A 15,607-nucleotide genomic window follows, 5' to 3' on the forward strand; every position below is an offset into this window, starting at 1 on the left:
ATGAAGATATGAAAGAAGGGAATTAACAAAGTTAGGAGTGCAACTTCCTCCATCAAATTAGACTTTACATAGTCAAACCTTGATAAGCATTTTTGCACTTATCACTATTTGGAACATATGCATGCATGTTAAAAACATAGAAAGGTGTCCCCATGCACGCAAAGAGTTATATATAAATACCTTGCCTACCTATATGCATGGTTGCATCTATACTATTATTAAGGAGGGGATGGGTGCAAATACCACGTGGTATCCCCACGCTCCCTCCCCCGAAACAAAAGAAAAACAAGGGTGGGTGCTACATGTCAGTCACATCCCCTCTCCTCACTGGATGATTCTCTCTCTCTCTCTCTCTCTCTCTCTCTCTCTCTCTCTCTCTCTCTCTCTCTCTCTCTCTCTCTCTCTCTCTCTCTCTCTCTCTCTCTCTCTCTCTCTCTCTCTCTCTCTCTTTGTGCACACCTTCGAGCATTCTCGCTTCGAACTCGAAACTCGAAAGAGCCTCTGCGAGCCAAACTATGAGAGAGAGCAATAGGGCAGCAAACACTTAGCCACTTTACATATATATATTATACTATACTATAATATGCAATATATAATATAAACACATATTATGATATAATATATAAGTTATATTATAAACATATATACATATTTTATATTGTATCATATACACAATATGATGTATGATTTTTACATGTTATTATACATTATATATAAAGTAATTGTATATTATTTTATTACATATATAATAATATATTTATTATATGAATTAAAATCTAAATTAAAAGTGTACATGTTACACTTATTCATAGTTTTTTATTATTATACTATACAATATAATACATGCATATATATAATATAATATATACATGATATTATGTGGTACATAGAGTTCCCCTCTCCCCCCCCCCCCCAAACCTCACCACGTGGCAAGCCCATGATCCTCATACCCCCACCCATTATCCTCACACACTCGTAATCCTCATGTTTGCCCATATCACGTGCTCGCCAATCTGCTATAATATTATACGATGTATATGTAATATATAAAATATATACAAGATGTATATAAACTATGGACATTATATATATACACACACAATATAATAATATACAATATATGAAACATATACGAGATCTATATATATTATAGACATATAATATATATACGATATATCGTATATATATGTGATTATTTATATATATATACATACATATATATATATATATATATATATATATATATATATATATATTATACACACACATGTAGTGATTATTTATATATATATATATATATACATACATACATACATACATACATACATACATATACATACATATATATATATACATATATATATATATATATATATATACATACATATATACATATATATATATATATATATATACATACATATATATATATATATATATATATATATATATACATACATATATATATATATATATTATACACACACATGTATGTGTGTGTGTGTGTGTGTGTGTGTGCATATATATATACATATATATATGTATATATATATGTATATATAAAGATTGTCAAAATTTTGAGAGAAAATTTAAAGGAAGGAAAGGAAACAATAGAACAAAATGAAGGAGAGAGAATATACATTTAGAAAGAGAGGGAAGTAAAAAAAATTTGTGTGTGTGTGTGTGTGTGTGTGTGTGTGTGTGTATGTGTGAGAGAGAGAGAGAGAGAGAGGGAGAACATGCCCTTTTGGAAAGAAAGAGAAAAGGAAACGATAGGAGAACAAAATGAAGGAGAGAGAATACACATTTAGACAGAAGGGAAGGAAAGAAAAATAGAGAGAGAGAGAGAGAGAGAGAGAACATACACTTTTGGAAAGAAAAAGAAAGAGAGAGAGAGAGAGAGAGAGAGAGAGAGTACAAAATTTCAAAAAGATAATAAAAATATATTCAAAGCACCAGATTAAAATTAGTGTGAACTATTAGCCTTACACCCTTATGAAGCACCAAGAGAATACAAAAAAATCCTCAACTCACAAAAAAACATTGGAATCTCTCACAATTGGTTTTTTTATGACTCAAACATCCATTAATCCTCTTGCCATTTGAAATATGCATTTGAATCTTGGTACGAAGCATTAAAGAATACCAATGCTTTGAGAAATACCAATACAAAGCACCAAGAAAATACCGACACAAATGCCAAGAAAATCTAAGTGTGAATCACCTAGTATTTTTTTTACACTTCATAAAACAACATACATTAACATACATAAATAAAACACACACATACATACATGTACCAAAGTGTTAGGAATAAAAGCGCATGTGCCTATGCCGCTAATGTATTCACTACATTGACAATATCCACATACTTGTGCACTGCAAGTAGCAAACGCCATTACTATTACTTCATTCTTTGTTCTTTTAGTGACTAATAGAATAAGAAGGCCGATCACACATTGTGACTATTGGAGTTCCCACACCTTGAGTCTCTCTCTCTCTCTCTCTCTCTCTCTCTCTCTCTCTCTCTCTCTCTCCGTCATCGATCACACCTCCGATGCTTCCGCTTGTACTCTCACTCGAGCTTCTCCCTTCAAAAAGAACCAACCTATTACTATCAAGGATAGACATCCATACAAATATATCCACACCTTCACTAAAAGAAGCTTGCACTACTAAATATGCAAATATACAAAACTACTATCTAGGACATTCAAATAAATATTGCTCTCGTGTGCATATGCACACCCCCAAAGCTCATAAATTATATCTTGAGTATTTAAGCAAACTAAATACTACTAAGCATAGCCTGATTGAAAAATTTGTGCAAGGGTTTTAAGAATGGATCAAGCTCTTTGTGTATCACTCAGAACGGATCAAGCTCTTTGTGTATCACTTGGCATCTTAGCAAACACTAGGAATTGCTTTTTGCAAGCTTGCTTCTTGTTTATTAGATGAGAGCTCCATTCTTAATCTGCCAAGCCCGATATCGAATTGCATTGTCTAAAGCAACTCTAAATGACGGTTTTAACATTACATAAAAAACTAAGAATATGTGCAAGAGGTGCACGTAATTTAGCGTGTTTGAGTAATGTAACTTATGAAGTGCAACATGTCCAAGACGTTTTAAAGGTCTATTTCCTTGATTGTTTCATGTACATTATTTCGCACATATTTGCAGATTCACTTTTCCACAACTTGCATTTAACTTCTTCGAATTGCGTATGAGCAAACAAAATCATACTCTTCCAATCAAGTATCTAAGGTTAATTGTAGAGTGAGGTTACTCGGATCTTGCCTTGTATTGACCCTATCCTTCTTCTCCAACTATACTTATCATACAATGTATTCATCTTATTTTCATATTGCGAAGTATGTTAGTAATAAATATTTACATCAACCACCAATGGTGGGGATGTAGCTTAGTTGGCCAAAAAGCACATCTAACATCTCTTGAGAGCCTTATACACAGCTGTCAAGGTAGAGCTAGATTTCCTAAGGCCCTGCAGGACTGGTAGCAACTCCTTCCTAACCAGTGAAAAGCATTCTCTGCGTTTGTGAAACAGAATACAATCTAGGACTTACAGGCTCACTTAAGTGGCATCTATACAATCAGGACACATTTCTCAAGCTCTGATTCTCAGCAACCTGACTGCATGCATGACCTGAGCAGTAAGCAAGCCCTTTGTATACAAGTTTGTTAAGTTCACCACAACAGCACTTTGTGCTCTCAACCCAAACAACCCACTCTCTTCTACAAGGGCAAAGAGGTTCTCCACTTTCTTATAGTTCATAAGCCGGGAACCGGGCATTCCCAGGTTCTGCCATGTCAAACAGAAGGCAAGCTAGGCCTCCCAAGCCTTCAAAAAGAGAATTTGGACGATCCCCAGAATGCATTTGGCCAGACAATATCAGGTCCTGTCCATGCTCATGAAGGAACTTGGAGAAACATATTCCTCGATGTAGGTGACGTTCATCACCAGTGACTCTGTACAAGGCCAAAAACACATATGTATTGCCACTTATACCATGGCAGAGACCCACCCTACGGAGTAGACCTCGCCTCCAAACCACTTCTCCTGCTTCCACTGCGGCTTTCTTGAGCTCGTCATCTCTAGGAAACACCTGCACATTTCCAAAATGCAATGAATTGTATCTATGAAAGATGCAAAAAATAGCAATGCACTGAAGTATTTGCTCTGTTTACTTGAACTGCTTTGCACAGAGTTAACCCAATCCCAGGTGCTCCATGACACCAATGAACTAGTCTGTCATCTCGATCTCCCTCACTAGCAGGATAATTTCCGGACCGGAAACACTTTGCTATAAGATAGTGAAGTGTTGTCCTCACATCTTCTGCATCTCTGTCCCTTAATGGAAAGTGCATGAGCACATGCATGATTCCTGCCAACCCATGTGCTGCTCCATAATATTTGGTGCCATGCCATTCGTACATGAGGGGACAAGATGAGGATTTTGCATTATATCGCCCTGCTGCCAGTATAGTATCTACAAAAGGTCCCTGCAGAGCAGCTCTCAAATTGTGACTTTTTCCAGCAAGTACATCCTGCTCTTAGGTGAGAAGCTAAAACTTAGAACAAACGTACCATTGAGCTCAAGGGAATTGTTTCTTCCCCAATATACTTATTGACAAACAAGCAAGCCCATAAAAAGCCAACTCTACCATAAAGCAACTCATACGGTAGATGAGGATCATTCCAGTGTTCCCTCTCATCGACCATCTGTATATTTAAAAAGCTCGAATCAGTCAGATTAGTAAATACTATGCATCAGAACATAGATTAGTGCGTAACTTGAACTCAAGCCAATATTTTTGCAAGGAACCAGGAATACCTTTCTCAGCAGATTCACATAAACATGCATCTTTTCTCCATCTCCTGCATGTTTGGCAGCTACAGCTCCCAAAGCGTATATGCCAGCCCGTCCACATATAAATGTCACATACCTACAAGCTTAGATCAATGCTTTTGAACAGCATCTTTCAGCTTACAGTTCTTTCTTAAGAGAGCTGGATTGCCTATTATCTGATTAATAAATAGCAGTGAGAGCTCACTTTTTCATAGATAATGCAGCTGAGGCACACGTCTCAACTATGTCCATGCATAGTGCCAAGTCCTCCGACTTTCCTGCAGTCTCATAAGCTTTTAGCAACAGGAACGCAGTGCCCAATGTGCCTGTATACAATGTAAGATCCTTCACTTTGTGTTGCCTTTGAGACCATGTAGCTTGTACAATCTATCAAAAAAACAGGAGGTTAGCATTGTAGTTTAATAGAATCATTATTAAGATTAATTAATTTGAAGCTTTAAATCCCTGCCTAAACCTGGTCTTCTGTTGTCTCTTGCTGCACTATTTCGAGGAGAATGTTAATACCTCCCCTAAACAGTTCGAAGTCACCTTTTTAATGGCTTATTCTACACTGCACTATGTGTTACAGCTTTTCCTCACTTTTCAATTTGTATGTTTATTTAATATGGCAGTAAGAAACGTCTACACATCATCTCACAATGGGTTCATTAAAGAGTTGCTCTTCTTTGGCTTCTCTCTCGGTTCCCTATATTTTCATGTCAATGTCCCAAAATGGGACTTCAACTTGAGCCTGTCGCCTACATTTGAAACTCAGTTTGTGCAAAGTGATGAAATTATATCCCATTTCTCACAATATTGCACAGAAAAGGCCAACACGTTGGGCATTTTGCCTACGTCAACACTCAGCTTCAAATTGAGAGCAATTTTGGGAGCACTACAAAATAGAAGAAGGGTATTGAACATAGCTCAGAATGACAAATAATCACACTGGATACTTTTCAATTGGAAAACAGACCAGACTTAATCTGAATTCTAATGTCTCTAAAACCCGTAAACATTTAGTGGCAAAATTCAGACAACATCCATGCTCAAAGACAGTAGCAAATTACATGCACATCAGCAGGAAGTTCAATGTAACACATGCTGAAATTTTGAGGCAATGGATTGCATGAATTCAAGGGCCACTTCAATATACATGTTAGACGTGAATAACCCATGTGAAAATATTATTATCATTTAAATACACTGAAACGTGCCCGTCTATTGGCTGTAACTGGCCTGTTCATTGGGAAGGGCGGTAGTGTACAACCAAAATAAATAAATGCTTTCACCCAATTTAACAATCGCCCACTTTACCTGAACTTAAAGACACAGAATCAAGAAGACATACAGGAAGCTAGAATGCTCTTGTTGCAACACATACACCCTGTTGGCCCCTAAGTTAGGCACCCCTTGCGGTATTTCTTTATTTTTAAAAAGAGAAAGTACAATGGGCTGTCTTTCACCTATTCTGGGTGAAATTTGACAGCATAACAGTACAATTACTGACCCAAATCAAGTTGACCAGGAGGGGAAACTCTGCCCAAGTCTGAAACTTCTAGTTGGAGTGCAGAACTGACCATTTCAGTCTGCTGTAATTACTGGTTCAAACCTGTTCTGAGACCTGTTTACAACTCATACTAATTCCTGCACTGTTCAGCCACTGTAATTACTGGTTCAGACCTGTTCTGAAACCTGTTTTCAGCTTATATTGATCTCTGCACTGTCCTGCATCATTTGTGCCAAGTGCCCCTTGATTCTGACATCAATTGAGCTCTGAAATACCCTTTGAACAGTCCAGAATCAGTTCTGGTTTAGTGCTGTTTCAGGCACTTGCTCGGTGAGGTTACCACCCTCACCTGTCCCTGCTGGGAACTACAAACAACTGCTCCTGTTCCTGGAGAAAGGAGGCTCTTGCCTCATGCAAAAACAGCATATTCCACACAGCTGTACCTGAATCAAAAGAGAAGCCCTTGATTCTGCAGCATAACCGTACTGTCAGGGAGAGAGAGAGAGAGTAGGTAGCAAGCCCAGCCCTCTGTGCACCATAGACAAGGTAGACCAGCTCTCAAGAGCTCTCCATCTGCAGCAATCCTTCTCCCCTTCACAAAAATGAGCCCCCCATGCATTGAAACTCGTTTTTTTGTGCTGCCCTCTCTCTCTCTTTTGGGAATTTATGCCCAAATTGTGACACATGGCATACATGTAACAATTTTCCTGTTTAAACCTTTCGGTCTAAAATTCTCCATCCTCAATTCAAAATTTGATCTCGGCACAGACCAGAGGATTAATCCTCGTACAAAAACGAAGATAATGACGCGAACTGATTCTGGGGTCCAAAAATAGTAACTCCCTAAATTTTAGGAGTTGCTTCCATTGCATCCCCACTAGTCTTCTGACCATCTTTGCAGACTATGGCTACATCCAAATCTGTAATGTAGCTCAACTGAAAGTGAATTTCCACTGATGACCCCACATGGACTAATCTCTTGAAGATTTGTCCATCTTCACTTTGAACTAGTCTCTTCCAAGCTAGTTCTTCAACACACTTGTCCATATACACTTTCACAAGTCTCTTTCAGGCTTGTCAATCTACAGTGCCATCAGTCTCTTCCAGACTTATACTGGACCTTAACTGTCCAGTCTTGACTCACTAGACATTCCTGTCCATTTCACAAACTGGCCATGCAACTCAGGCGTTTAGATTTCAAGAGGGATCCTTCCAAAAAGAAAAACCAAATAAAATATGTAATAAAGAAATCAACAAAAAGGTAATAGTTGTCACAGTCTTGTGACATACCGACTGTGACAATTGGCTATCCAAGCACGTTCTGGCAATAGGATTCCCTCCTTGAGGGTGTACATTCCGTGCGGTGTCTTGTCAACTTCAACATCTTGTATAGTTTTGTGCATGTCTTGGTCCTGCTCCAAGGCTTCCTTCACTAACTCCATGAAGTTGCTACTGACCACACTAACGGCTTTCAAGTTGGCTTTCCTTCTCAAGGCATCTGCTATCTTGTTGCCTCAGCCGGACTTGTGTTTTATCTCCAAGTCAAATTCCACTAGGAAGTCTTAACCAGCGAGCTTGTTTGGCCAATAGGTTGGGTTGGGATTGGAAGTATTTGAGGGAGATGTTGTCGATGAAGACCACTGTGTGTTTATCTTGAACATAGTGTTTTCATTTTGTGAGGTAGTGAATGACTACAAGCATTTCCTTCTCATGTGTGCTCCACCTGGTTTCGACATCTATAAACTTCTTGGATTCATAAGCTATGGGGCAGCCTTCTTGCACCAATACACCCCCAATGCCATAGTCGAATGCATCTATGGAGATCTCAAAGGATTTGGTGAAGTTGGGGACTTTCAAGTCAGCGGTTTGACTCATGCATTTCTTCATCTGTTCAAAAGTATCCTGTTGCTCATTGCCCCATGTAAAAGTATTGTCTTCTTTGGTGAGGTGGGAGAGGGGTGTGGTAATGAGGCTGTAATCCTTGATGAATCTTCTGCAAAATGCTGTGAAGCCGAGGAACTCCTGCACTTCCCGTACAGTATTTAGTACATGCCTTTTTTTGGACAGCTTCCACTTTCTTGGGGTCCACTTTGATACCATCTGCTCCTACGATGAAGCCTAGGAATTCTGACTCTCACTACAAACTCACATTTTTCTGGTTTGGCATATAGCTTATGTTGCCGCAGCTTCTCCAAAACTAAGCGTAAGTGATGCTTGTGTTCTTCTAAGGTTTTGCTATAGACTAGTAGATCATCAATGTAGATAATGACAAATACATCTATCTCCGGTCTAAAGACTCCATCCATGAGGCCACAAAATGTGCCTGGGCCATTGCTTAGCCCGAATCCTAAGACTAACCATTCAAAACTACCATATCTGGTGCGGAAAGCTATTTTTGAGATATCTTCTTCTACTATGCGAATCTGGTGGTAGCCTGACCAAAGGTCTATGCGGCTAAAGTACTTGGCTCCATGTAGCCTATCTAAGAGGTCCTCCACTAGGAGCATGGGATATTTGTTTTTTATGGTGATTTTATTAAGGGCCCTATAATCTACACATAGTCTAAGCCCCCCATCCTTCTTCTTAATAAACAACACTGGGGCACCAAAGGGGGACTTGTTGGGGTGGATGAAACCTTATTCTTCTAATTCATGTAGCTGCTTCTTCAATTCCATAGAGTTTTGTGTGATTCATTCCATAAGGGGCTCTGGCCGGTGGGACGGATCCTGGAATAGGCTCAATTTTGTGATCCATATCTCTTCTGGGTGGGAGACCCTTGGGTAGTTCTGCCGGCATTACATCTTTGAACTCCTCGAGTATTTCTATCACTTTTGTGCTGTTGGTTTGGGATTTGGGCTTCTTGGTGGTCTCCTGCTCGATGGGTCGAATCATACATAGATAGACCATGTCTCCTTCTTAACAGATTTCTCCACTTGCTTGGCACTACATGTCATGATGCGTGGTCTAATAGAGTTCACTTGACACGGTGTTGCTTGGGTTGGCACCCTAGGTTGATTTGGACTTGACTTCACTGTTTGGCAAGCAACTCCAAACTTATTCTCCTTCATTTGCACTTTGATTGGTGTTCTGCTTGGTAACAGCATTCTTTCACAGGGTACTCTGACGCCTTCTCCTTGCATATCTAGCATCATCTCATTCACTCCCTTTCCAAACGTTGCAATGACATATTTATCATTGAATTCCAAGCCTAAGATAACTTCAAAATCATCCATGGGGATTACTAAGAAGTTGAGCTTTGCTTTCCATTTCCCGGCTTCTACTTGTACTGCAAAGACCTGTTTCACTTCTTTGGCCTCTCCTTGCGCGAATGTTACTGTCAATCCTTCTAGGGCCTTGGACAATTTCAATCCATGTTTAGCTACGCACTCCGGTGTGATAAAGTTGTGAGTGGCCCCTGTGTCCACTATAATGGCCTGATTCCCTTCGCTTACTCTGCCTTTGATGTATAAGTGGTGGACTGCTGCTACCCGGGCCGCCATGCAATGGGGTCATGCACTAATTGTCCCCACCCTTGGGTGGTCCATGCTTTTATCACTTCCATTAGGAATTTCTTGGATGCGCAGGGGTTGTGGTTCCTCTCCCCCATATGCACTAGTGGCATTCACCCTCAACCCGCTTGATGATGCTATCTTCCACGAGGCATCTGTTTTGATAGTATGGTCCTCCGCATTTGAAGCATCTAATCCCCGTGGTTGGGCCTGGGGGTCTCCACCGTGATGTGTTCAATCCAGTGGGACCATATAATACACTTGGAGTCGGCCTATAGTGATTGTTCCCCCATCTGCCACTTGCTCCTCTTGGTACTAATGCGGATTGTGACACAACTGGTGTTATGCTAGCAATCTGGCTCCGCGTCTCTGTGACCTGGCCTCTAGGAGCATTGGGTCTCAGGGACCATGAGTTGTTGTTGAGGTTGGTGTTGAATCTGTTCTGGTTCCCTTGGGTCGTCCTCCTGCCTTCCAAATCCACTAGTCTTTCAACCATTCTCATGGCCTCAGCGGACATGTATTTTTGAAACCTCACTTAACATGTGGATTAATTTTTAATCACATGATTAAGTAAATGATGCACATGTGAGATGCAACTGGGATTAAAGTAAATTTACGAGCCCACGATCCGAAGAAATCACAAGATGTCAAAGGCAAAAGTTGCTACAAGTTGTGCTGCACAGGTGCTTGGTGGTATCTGGTGCCAGTTGTTGGCCTAGGTCATCCATTTGGCCATAAGTGCTTGTTGGTGACACTAGAGAAGTAGCGTTTAGTGGTCACTTTTTGGATCAGTTGTGCATCAGTTTTTGCACTGATCGCTGGTCAATTTTTGCAATGAATTTGTGATCAGTTTGGAGTCACATTTGCAGTAGTTTGTAATCAGTTCTCAGATTAGCAAGTGATCAGTTTATGATCAGATTATACTCAATTTTCAATGGTTTACATCTAGTTCCATGGACAACAGCGTATGTTATGATGCCATTGATATTTTAGCTATAGGTTATGCTTGATTATGCTATGCTATGGTTTGGTTTTGCCAGATGAGTTGAGCTCATGAGAAATAGACATGTCACATGATACTCTGACAATGCTTTTGAGATTCTTTGAGTCTTATGTTATGTTATGTTGGCTGGTAATTTTTCAGCATATGTTAGGCATATGGAATGGTTAAACAGCAGTGCGTAATGTTGTGTTGACTATGATGCCCTATGGAAATTCCAATGTAGCAACTTTTGCCTTTGACATCCCGTGATTTCTTCGGATCTCGGGATCCTAAATTTACTTTAACCCCACCCCAGTTGCACCTCACATGTGCATCATTTACTTAATCATGTGATTAAAAATTAATCCACATGTTAAGTGAGGTTTCAAAAATACATGTCCTCATGACAGCCCTCCCCCTTGAAATCCTTGCAATCGTCCTCGATTGCACTGCCAAATGCACCGAAAGGGATTGGGAGAATCCCATCGTAAATCAACTTTTTCTTCAATAAAACTAAAGAAATACTGAAAGGGGCACCAATTTTGGGGCCAATCAGGTGTGCATTATTCAAGATCAGTAGGTAAATTTGTATTTTCATATTTGCATTTATTGTTTGTTGTTGTAATTAAGTTGTTATCAGGGATTTACCACCCTATCCGAGGAGGAAGGCTAGTTTCGTGGTGATGTGCCAAAGGATATATCTGCTGAAATTCAGCCTGAGGTTAAGGAGCTAGATGAGATTTTGGTACTTGAGCAGATTTTGGCACATAAGGATAGAAAGGTCAAAGGTAAAGTTTCCAAGAGATACTTGGTGAAATTTTAGAATTATTCACCAATGGATGCCAAATGGATGAAAGAGGATGACTTGGTAAACCATCCTCAGTTGTTGTAGCTTTACCTAGATGCCTTTCAGTTAGAGTCAACTTTAGTTCGAGCTCTGTCAGGTTCAGCAGAGCAAGGGTCCGGAGTATTGCCTAATGCTCAAGGGGGAGGTAGCACTTCCTCTCCTCTAGTTATGGACAGCTCTCGTATGTAGTGGATCTGGGATGTATTCAACATGCATCCAAGGTACTACGCTAACAGTATGTTTGCCATGAGATCACTACTTAGTATACTAGTCACTGTGAGATGTATGCAGATGAGTATGAGTTTCACCTAGGCACTGGAACTATACTTTTGCATCAGCTTATGATCAATTTAGCATGAATTTTGCCTCAATTTTGAGACAAGATTTCTGATCAGTTTCAGCTCAGTTTTTGATCAACTTGAGAACCGTTTATGGTCACTTTTTGAATTAGTTGTGCATCAATATTTGCACTAATTGTTGGTTAGTTTTTGCAATGAGTTTGTGATCAGTTTGGGGTCACATTTGCAACAGTTTGTAATCAATTCTCAAATCAGCAAATGATCAGTTTACGATTAGATTATGCTCAATTTTCAATGGTTTACATCTAGTTCCATGGACAACAGCATATGTTATGATGCCATTGATGTTTTAGCCATGGTTTATGCTTGATTATACTATGCTATGGTTTGGTTTTGTCAGATGAGTTGAGCTCATGAGAAATAGACATGTCACATGATAATCTGGCAATGTTTTTGAGATTCTTTGTGAATCTTATGTTATGTTATGTTGACTGGTAATTTTCAGCATATGTTGGATATATGGAATGGTTGAACAACAGTGCACAATGTTGTGTTGACTATGATACCCTATGAAAATTCTAATGTAGTACTTTGCTTTTGATACATTTGGCAGTGCAATCGAGGACAATTGCAAGGATTTCAAGGGGAAGGGCTGTCATGAGGACATGTATTTTTGAAACCTCACTTAACATGTGGATTAATTTTAAGCCTGCAAGAGAGAGGGAGGGGAGGCTGCTGGTCCGATTTGCAGACATTGGAGGATCTTCTAAGGCAGCCAAGGGCAAAATAATACCAATCAACAGCAGGAGACAGCACCTACATGCTGTTGAGGCAGGACAGCAGCAGTAAATGACTGATTTTTTTCAATTCTTTGCATCTACATGCTGTTGTGGCAGGGCAACAGCTGCACTTGACTGACTTTCAATCATTATTCCCAACAAAACTCTGAATTTTCTCTCTCTATAGCTTTCCCTCTCATCTCCCATCCATTTCATAGCTTTGCTCCGAAGATATCAGCATTTGGACCCTTGGAGGCTAAGAAATTACAAATTTCTCTGCTATAAACCCTAATTTACAGTAGAAATTAGGGTTTAGCTGTAGCCTTGGGAAGCATGTCAGAAATTGGAAGCTCCAAGACTTGGATTCAACAAGACTGAAGGTGAATTTTCAGCTAAATTCAAGTGAAGGACTAGCCAGCCATTGAATATGGGGCATTTCCATCGTCTATGAAGTGGGGTGAAGGCCAATTGAGTGCCCGAATCAAGAGGCAAAATAGATTGAAGGCTTGTTAATCACTTTGGATAGCAAGGGGAGTTGAAATACTGAAAGGAATTGAGAGAATCCCATTGTAAATCAACTTTTTCTTCAATAAAGCTAAAGAAATACCGAAACGAGCACCAATTTTAGGGCCAATCGGGTACGCATTGTTTAAGATCAGTAGGCAAATTTGCATTTTCAGATTTGCATTTATTGTTTACTGCTATAATTAAGTTATAATCAAGAATTTACCACTCTATCCGAGGAGGAAGACTGGTTTCAGTTCACCACTGGGTATAGGGAATCACACGTAGAGTGGAAACCAAGCAAGGCTCAGAGTCACTACTACTCCCTATATAGGTGTTTCCAGTAATAACGCCATGGTATAGCTACAAAGTCCTTACAAGGGGACATAAATCTACAAGACCAAAGTTTCAAACTCGTAAAGGCTTTATGCAGCATCTGTGTAGTAATACTGAGCATGAATATAGAGACTGTGAAGCATATAAAAATGCTTTTGAAAATTTTTTTGTTTTCATCAAAGATGGAAAATTTCATTTGTGTGAGACTAGATTTCCTCTCAATCCGAACTTTGGAAAGGGTAGTGTGCAAAAACTAGTAGATAAAATGGCTATTAAAAACACATATGCTGTAGTAGAGGCTACAACCTTTGGCTTGCAAATTGAGAATATTTCCACAAAGGATTCCGGATGCAAGTCTATGTTTAGCTATTGTTCATTTGGCTTGCGCAAGTAAAATGGAACCACTTAACCACTTAATAGGTCTCCATAGCAAAAATTTATCGGTAAGTGAGATGTCCACTTATTGGCTCACATAACTTAATAGTTTGGAGAAAAACTGAAAGGTCCTCTGGGGTAGGGTCGCCTCTAGCGAGGAGGGTCCCATTGTGATCAAGCGCTGCTATTCATTCGTCTTGTAAGCTATCCAAATTGTTTTAGAAGCAATGCCAAACATGGTTCTTGCATGTTCTCTCGGCTAATATTCGGCTCAAAGGCACCCCCTGGAAAGAGTGAGTGTGTGTGTTATCACACCGGAGAAAAGAAAGAGAGATTGGATTTTCGTTGGAGCCATTCTAATGTATAACCTTTTCATTAAACGTGAAACTTCAAGCTCCTGAGCCTCCTTGAAGATGGCGAATTGCAGGTGCCTACTCGATCTGAAACCCTAGCAAATGACTCAAAGTAAGCCTAAAATTAGCTTGTGTAAGTTTCTGTATTGTAGTGACTTATCTAATGCCTAATTAATTATTAATGAGTAATTAAGAAGGCCATATGATCCCGGCTCGGATCATTCTTAATTGTTCAGTAACCAGTTAACATAAAAAGAACTGCCATGAATGCAAAGGGCTGCCTGCCTCTGTAAAGCAACAAGGAAATCACTCCCTTTTCTGATGACAACTAACTTGCGGGTACCTTGTCCTTCAAGTCGATGGCAGTTGCAAGGAACTGTGCAGGAGAATGATGAACTGTTGCTCCGCCATAGTCGGGCAGGTCATTCTGGAAATAGCGGTCCGTCATCCCTTCGTGAGATCAGATCAGACACAGGCTTGGTTTCTTCCTTATTCTAAGCCTTTGCAATGAAGGTTTGAGCTCGAGGTTACTTGGCTCTTCTCATGTCGATCTTTCTTGGCATTTCTGTGACCTGCCTCAAGGAATCCACGTGCAGGCGCATATTTGCGTCTCAGTGGCAATACCTTATTCGCCAAGTCTCTTTAGTTAGACCTATGCGTTTGCTCTTTCCGAAGAGGAATGAGATGTAGGTACTAGGGTAAAAGCACCACTAACTGGGTGGGGGCCTAACAATAATTATTTTCAAAGGTCACCATTGCCCGGATTTTAAAAAACAAGGGAATAAAAAGCATGAATATCTTGCACCAGAACAGGTTTCAAAAACAAACGTTAGGCCAGCCTGAGCAGGCAGACAGTGTTGTAGCACACGTAATGTCCAATGTGCAAGCCACTTTCCCTAAATCCCTTCCACAAATATTGGAACTCCTAAATGTGGCTCGTGTTGAGATGAGTGTGTGCAAGCCTATAGGAGAGGTACTTGTGGATAACACCAATTCACTCATATTGACCTCAAATCAATACTCAAAAAGCATGAAGACCAAGATCTTGAAGCTTGAAGAAGTGGAGAGATCCAAGAAGGAAAAGAAGGAATGGCAAGCCCATAAGAGAGCTTAGCAACTTGCCACTGCAAAGGCAAAGAGATGGCCAAGGGGGGAGTAGGCTACTTTGTGACAAGCTTGCAAAGAGTAGAAGTGCCAACAAGCAACATTCGAGAGCAGGCTCTGCAAGCTATCCTATGGGAAGG

At 39.9% G+C, this 15,607-nt stretch overlaps 1 protein-coding gene across 2 annotated transcripts; it reads right to left on the bottom strand.

The window, feature by feature from the left end:
• Positions 1–3,189: 3,189 nt before the first annotated feature.
• Positions 3,190–15,022, bottom strand: LOC148029299 (lanC-like protein GCL2). Of its 2 annotated transcripts, none has more exons than XM_087688076.1 (6): positions 14,707–15,022; positions 5,075–5,256; positions 4,855–4,966; positions 4,608–4,742; positions 4,352–4,522; positions 3,190–4,125 (listed from the first exon to the last, which is right to left on the bottom strand). In XM_087688076.1, exons 1-6 carry the CDS (start codon positions 14,809–14,811, stop codon positions 3,784–3,786), a joined length of 1,047 nt encoding a protein of 348 aa, XP_087544202.1. In that variant the 5' UTR covers positions 14,812–15,022; the 3' UTR covers positions 3,190–3,783. The 2 variants fall into 2 exon arrangements, with proteins under 2 accessions (XP_087544202.1, XP_087544201.1); XM_087688075.1 differs by having other exon boundaries at positions 3,195–4,125; positions 4,208–4,522; positions 14,707–15,020.
• Between the last annotated feature and the right edge of the window lie 585 nt (positions 15,023–15,607).

Source organism: Lygodium microphyllum, chromosome 11 (assembly GCF_053477565.2).
Source record: "Lygodium microphyllum isolate KBCC chromosome 11, Lygodium_microphyllum_v1.1.10, whole genome shotgun sequence".
NCBI lineage: Eukaryota > Viridiplantae > Streptophyta > Polypodiopsida > Schizaeales > Lygodiaceae > Lygodium > Lygodium microphyllum.